At 39.7% G+C, this 6867-nt stretch overlaps 1 protein-coding gene across 1 annotated transcript; it reads right to left on the reverse strand.

The window, feature by feature from the left end:
- Positions 1 to 1329: 1329 nt before the first annotated feature.
- LOC107097579 (TSC22 domain family protein 3-like) lies at positions 1330 to 5072 on the reverse strand. Its single transcript, XM_015394775.1, has 3 exons — positions 4900 to 5072; positions 3758 to 3809; positions 1330 to 3463 (listed from the first exon to the last, which is right to left on the reverse strand). The coding sequence occupies exons 1-3, from the start codon at positions 4992 to 4994 to the stop codon at positions 3176 to 3178; spliced, it is 435 nt and encodes a 144-aa protein (XP_015250261.1). The 5' UTR covers positions 4995 to 5072; the 3' UTR covers positions 1330 to 3175.
- Positions 5073 to 6867: the final 1795 nt, after the last annotated feature.

The following is a 6867-nucleotide window of genomic DNA, read 5'->3' on the forward strand; positions in this document are numbered from 1 at the left end:
AGGAAGTCCACAAACTGTAGTTAAAAGCCTTCAGCTGATCCAAAATGCTGCAGCCAGAGTTCTGATGAAAATTAAAAAGAAAGATCATATCTCGCCTATCCTGGCTTCTCTTCATTGGCTTCCTGTTAAATCCAGAATAGAATTTAAAATCCTCCTTCTCACATATAAAGGCTTAAATGGCCAAGCTCCATCTGATGTCAGAGATCTGATTGTTCCTTATGTTCCTAACAGAGCACTTCGCTCTCAATCTGCAGGTTAGTAGAATGCGTTGCAGATCTTTTATTACCAGGCTCCTCTCCTGTGGAGCTAACTACCAGTTTTAGTCCGTGAGGCAGACACCCTGTCTACTTTTAAGGCTAAAAAAAAAACTTTACTTCTTGATAAAGCTTATAGTTAGAGTGGCTCAGGTTATCCAATGCTGTCTCCATAGTTATGCTGCTATAGGCTTAGATTGCTGAAGGACCGTTTCATCATTCTGCTTCATTCTATCGCTTTTCACCCATTCTGCAGTATAATGTTCTGCTCTCTTTGCTTTTTCTCATAGTAGCTTCATCTGGTGTGTTCCTGTTTGGCTGTGACTCCATCCTGGAGAGAAATATCTGCTGTGCTGCTGGACCTTTGTTAATAGATGCTGGAGCTTGGCCTGTTTTTCAGTGTAGTCCTGTATCTCTTACTATGACTAATTGTATGTCCTCTGACACGGCCACTGTCTGAGAGCTCATCTGCCTCTTTCAGGGACAGGGCTGCCTATTTTACAGTTACCTTTTATATCTCTTCTTTCTGTACGACTACTTCCGTCTCCTTGAACCCCAGTTGGCCTCGGCAGATGGCCGCTCACACTGACCATGCTTCTTGTAAAGGTTTTTTCCTGTTAAACCTGAGTTTTCCTTCTCACTGTCGCTAAGTGTATTCCTGGTGTGAAGGATTGCTGTCCAGTCAGTGAGTCTATGGAATGAGTCAGCAATCTGACTGTATGAGCAGCTTGAATTGTCCTTGTAAAGTGCCTTTAAGTGAGACGACGGTGTCGTAAATTGGTGCTTTATAGATAAACTGAATCACTGAAAAAAGTGTGCATGTAGTAACATGGCTTTCAAATTTCCTCCATGTTTTCAGACATATTTGTGTCAGACTAATAACATCCAACTTTAGCTGCAGGGCTTATGCTTAGTCATGTTTGTGTTTGACCTGCATTCGATTTTTTGTTTGCAACACCTCCCACCCGTTTATAGTCATCACTCATCTGACAAAACAGATCACTATGACAAGTGGGAGACTCCAGTATATTAAAACATTGGAAAAACAAACAAATGAAGACACTTTGTGATAAAAACCTGTTTTTTTTATTTCTGAATGAAAACTAAAATAGTTTTTTAACAGCACATTACAAGGGCATTGGTTTTGACATTTTTTTCCAAGGCTCAGTGATCACTTTCATACAGTACATCTGGCATGTACACGGCATCTCCTTCAAATTAATGAAAACAAGGGGGGGGAAAAAACATTGGGGGAAGGAAGATTTAAGAGATGTCTGATTGTACATTTACCAAGCAGTTTGGTTTGGTTCTAAGCCACAGAGAAATGGACCCAACGGCCTGCGGACTGCAGGGCATCGGCACCAGAGGCACAGAGAAGTGAAAAAGGACATCCCGTAATAAGCTCAGCAGCTTTAAAGTGTGTCTAGATATCTGCAAATCAGATTTAACATTAGAATAAAGATGGCTTCTTCTGTCATCTTATGCACACAGTTCCTCCCTCATCCTTTAACATCTCCAACTTTACGTTTGTTTTACCATCACAATCCTTTTGCGTCAAACACTTTCTTACTGACTCCACCCCTTCAGCTCACAGTTCCCTTTCTTGTTCACAAATCTTACAATCATTCACAGAATGACAGTTAAATAAGAGTGCTGAAAAAAAAAAGAAAAAAAAAAAAGCAAATGAGGTAAGAAAGTGGTCCGATTACAGATCATGCAGAACGAGCAACAAAATATTTATAGGGAAGGAGAGAAATAAAATGTGCATTCAATTGAAAATGATGACTAAACAGTTTTTGAGTCTTTGGTTATAAAGTAGGTTGAACAATTTTCACAGTTTTTCATCTCTTAAAGAAAAAAAATAATTTGTTTTGAAAAAAAAAAAAAAAGCCTAGAAAAAGTAAAATTCATAGTTTTCTTTATTGAACCATCCCATCATTTTTTTTTTATCTTAATAGGTACTGTCCTGTACAAACCCCCCACACTCTTTAATACTTTACAAAATATACATTCAACCTGGATTTCACCTCATAAAAGCTCATCTTTAGTGTTACCACCAGTTCTTGAGAACAATTTCAACCAAGGAATTTATTGCCTACTTATTCATGTTGGAAGAAAAAAAACAAATAAACAAGCAAATGTTAAACCTGACAGATCTTAAAATACTAGGAAACTAAAGTCGTTTTGAATTTGTAACTTCATGACATTGTTCATTTTATATTATGAAATAGCAGCCCTGAAATAAATAGAGAAACAAAAATTGCTAAAACTGAACTACTGATGACTTTTTATTATGATTCATGTCAAAGTACGGTGGCTTTGAAAAAACAAGCATTCGATGCAGCACAGACATATATATATATATATATATATAGATAATTTCTTTTAAAAGCGTAGACTGTTGTCTCTCTCTCTCTGCCTATCCTGTCCTCCTCAACGAGGACGTGTTCTTCGCTCATTCCGACCGGCACCATGTCTGCCTACGGCCTCCCCCTCTACCAGCCCTGAAGTGACGTGGACGCCTGGAGGACAGTTTGCGTCAGATGTTTGTTGTTTTTTGCAGGAACTCTGTCACTAATACTGTCCAGCACTGTTTACCCCAACAGTTTAAGCTCACTGAGCTTGGTAACCCTCCTGCCTCCTGCACAAGGATACATTTAGTTTAATGCCTCACATTCAGCCGAGCACAGGACACAATAAGACTAAGTGTTGGTAAATGTCTTGACAGTGTGACGGCCCTGTGCTGGCATCAATGCATACTAATGCACTGAGCAGAGCCATGCCTTCTGCTTAAAGGGCTAAGAGGACAGTTTGGTGTTTTTCTTTGTTTCTCCAACGAGGACATTCTGCTCCTGTCTGTGGGAGGCATGTCCTTAAAACATGTGTTTAAAGGGGGGAAAATAAAGGGAGGGTGAGGGGGTTCACGCCGAGGTGATGTTTGGCTGATAGGAGACGCCTTGGCTCCCCTCGTGGTGAACCAGAGAGTGGCCGCTGTTTTTGATGAACGGGGGCTGATGCAGCTGCAGCGGCGGTGAAAGGCAGCTGAGCTGGCTGGACAGCTGGGTGAGCTGCTGGGTGTTAGCCAGCGACTTCAGCACGGCGTTCTCGCGCTCCAGCACAGAGTTTCTCTCGTAAAGCTCTTTGATCTGCTCCTTCAGCACCTCCACCTCCTCGCGGACGGCGTACATCAGGTGGCTCTTCACCAAGTCCTGAAGCGGGAAAGAAAAAAAAACAAAAAACAGGGAGGTTAGGATACCAACTTTTAATGTAGAGGAACAAACTAGATCCCTTATCGAGATAAAGCGGTGAGGTCTGATCTTTTTTTGGCACCAGGTTGTCCTCAGGTGACCTGAAAAGTCGATTACTTATCTTAGATAGAATTTTTTTATGATTACCAACTGTCTTTTAACAGTGCAAAGAAGGTTGCAGAAAAAAAGCAATCACTGTGGAGGCATGTAGGAAATGTGTTCAGCCTTAGTTGAAATATACAAAATCATAATTACCATGGCCTGCTCAATCTTGTTATCGATTGCGACCACATTGGCACCAGATGCACTGTTGAAAGGAAGAGCGAGAGATAAGACATCCATTCAGCTTTCATCATGCGCTTCAGATTCATATCAGCCATTTCTTATTCACTAATAATATTAAACTATTTCATCAACTCTTTTTGGAGCAACAAACATCAACCGAGGGTTCTTTTTTATGGTTAGGAGTCAAATGTACCATAGAAGAACAATAAAAGTAGATTTAAAAATTTTTCAACATGTTTAAGAGTAGTTTAGACCTCATGTATGTAGAATTATGGGAACATTTTGATGAATGCTGTTGTTTACTGACCCCAGAGAAAATCAGAAATAAAAAAAAACAGATTAAGATTAACGGCGAAGAGTTCAATCTAAAACATCCCAACAATAAAATATAGCTACAGTCCAAACATTCATTATTAAGACAAAAAGATCTCTCTAAGGGGAGACACTCTTTGACCAAACAGGGACAGATAACCAGCTAAGTGGCTATAAATTCTTAGATAAAAGCGAAAGAGGCAGTAAATGAGCAAACAATGAGGCAGACAGGCCTTACACTATACATACAGTAGATAAGAAATATAAAAAGGGAGTATTTTCGCAGTAGCAAGCTCTTTTAAATTAAGATATCCCAAATCTATGTTCTTTTGCAAACATGTTTCAACATAGATCAATCAAATCTATTGTTTCCCACCCCCTGTAATCAGACATTATATTATTAGCAGCCTGTTTCCATGTGTTTCTATTGAAAAAACAGCATCTGATATTTGACCCTAAGCTGTAAAAACACATTTCTAATCCCTTTTATTCTCTGCAATACAGTCAGCACAGCATTAACCGTTTATTTATAAAGTTAGTTTCTTTAATAGACCTATAGGGAGCACATGGTCTCCTATACAATCCATTAAGTGTTGCCGTCCTGCGTGCTGGAGCGCACGTACAGCGCTGCATGGAGCCCGCTGAGCGCAAACTATAAACACACGGCGAACACAGGCCACATTATAGGCGGAAACATGGAGAAAATCACCCAGCCGGACCCAAACCAGCTGTTGGTTAAATATAAAGAGGAGCCGCCATGCAGAGAGCGGGATGATCAGCAGCTAAACGCGGTGGTTTACCTGACGCATCTGGCTCTGTAGGACACCATCCTGCCTGAATGAGGAGGAGAGATTCCCGGGGAGCAGGGCAGGCTGTAGCTCATCATGCAGCGCATGTTTCAACCTTCAGATTGATCCTTTAATATTTACTAGCGAGGTTTAAACACCTGATCGAGTCTAGTGTAGAAAGCGGACAGAGTTTCTTTAAAACCCCGCTGGATCACATGGCAGAGCCAAGCCCCGCCCCTAACCCCTCCTCTATAGTTTTCTCCCTCAGGGGAAGAAAGTTGCTCAAGAAACACGTTCCCTCTCTATCTACCTGCGACTGGCTGGAAAAACCTGGTGTTAATTTAAAGAAAAAGAAGCAGCGATGCTTTGCATGTAGAGGCAACGTTAGTCAAGCTGAGCCTGTTTTTTTCTGAGTAACCATAACATGTTTAAACTGTTTTAGGAACCAAATGATCCATCTATCCCTAATATGGTAAATAAAAAAAAGATGGGGTCCAGTAAAACAATTGAAAGCGAGTTTGAACAAATGTTCACTATTTAACTATTTCTTAAAGGATAAATGGAAGTTTACAGAATTGGATTTTGAATGGAAAACTTGCAAAATCAGAACTATATAGAAAACATCCAAGAAGATCCAGGAAAACTGTTTTTCATATTAATATTTACTTTTTCTACTAATACACAAAGGAAGATGGTGTTTTTTTATTTTCCCTTTGTGCATGGATGCACTTTACAAGCATATGGGAAGCCAAAAAAGTAAAAAAAGAAAAAAAACAAAACAAACACTGGATTTTGTTTTCCAAGTTTGAAGATGTTTCATACAGAAGAGGATTAAACAACAAAAAACAAAACAAAAAGTTAACTGATTTTTTTATTTAATTCAGTATAATATGAGAAAAAAGTCAGAATTCTGACTTTATTCTCAGAATTTTGGATCTTAATGTAGATGGAGGAAGAGATGTGGGAGCACTCAGCTTCACTGACAAAGATGTGAGTTGTTTGGGAGGGCCAGTTACACATTGGTGAAAAATTATGAAATTAGGCAACTTTTTATGTGTCTGAGGGGTCCCCGGTGATGCTATTTCATTAATGGAAGAGCAGAAGGGGATTAAAACAAGAGAGCTAGTCTGTAAAACAGACATAGCTATGGCTCGATGCTAACATGTTTGTTAGCTGTCAGAATTCTGACTTTTTCCCATATTAAACTGAAATAATATATAAAAATCAGTTAACTTTTTTTATTTTCCAATGGCCCTAATCCTCTTCCGTAGTTTTGCTTCCTATCCATAAAGCTTTCACAAATCGGAATGTCTGGAGGAGCTTTTTTGAAGTATCTTCACAAGCAGAGAAATTTAGAAATAAAAAAAAGAAAACAGATTAAGATTAATGGTGAAGAGTTCAATCTAAAACATCCCAACACTAAAATATAGCTACACTCCAAAGTATCTTGAAGTATCTTCACAAGCATAGGGGAAAACTTTGCTTTCCTTCTCTTTTCTACATTTCAGTGAATAAAAGCCACCCCCTGACTTCTCTACTGCACACAACAGGTAAAAGAGTTTACCAATCAAAATGTGTGATATTGGTGATAAAACACCCAAAGCAGAAGACATCCCTCTCTTTGAAGTAGGTACATAAACATCTGGGACAGGGAACCAGAGGAATGTCCATGGGCTCTGACTGGAATGTGTTTTCATCAATAACAAAACACAAGAGGCATGCAGATTGAATCAGATTAGCCAGTTAAGCGACTTTGAGATGTGTCCAGAAGGAGTTACATGAAATGTTATGATCAGGAGGGGAGGGGTGGGGGTCAGATGCTATTTGGTGTCCAAGAAAAACAGTAAATTGTACATTTTATTCAATGAGGAAGACATGTGGGGGTTTATATAAGAGCCACTTGCTGAGTTAGCCTCTACACGGACCTTCCCTGCAGATTGCAGCAGCGGTTTCAGGCCCCCCAGGAACGACGTTAGGACA

This window comes from Cyprinodon variegatus, unplaced genomic scaffold, assembly GCF_000732505.1.
Source record: "Cyprinodon variegatus isolate N-32 unplaced genomic scaffold, C_variegatus-1.0 Scaffold707, whole genome shotgun sequence".
Lineage (NCBI taxonomy): Eukaryota > Metazoa > Chordata > Actinopteri > Cyprinodontiformes > Cyprinodontidae > Cyprinodon > Cyprinodon variegatus.

Bases quoted from the DNA above. Each gene is read 5' to 3' on its own strand.
- LOC107097579 (XM_015394775.1), bottom strand. From the start codon at position 4,994: ATGCGCTGCATGATGAGCTACAGCCTGCCCTGCTCCCCGGGAATCTCT. The intron at 3,810-4,899 runs GTAAACCACCGC...TCCTTTCAACAG, and splicing joins TACAGAGCCAGATGCGTCAG to TGCATCTGGTGCCAATGTGG. The intron at 3,464-3,757 runs GTAATTATGATT...TTCCCGCTTCAG, and splicing joins ACAAGATTGAGCAGGCCATG to GACTTGGTGAAGAGCCACCT.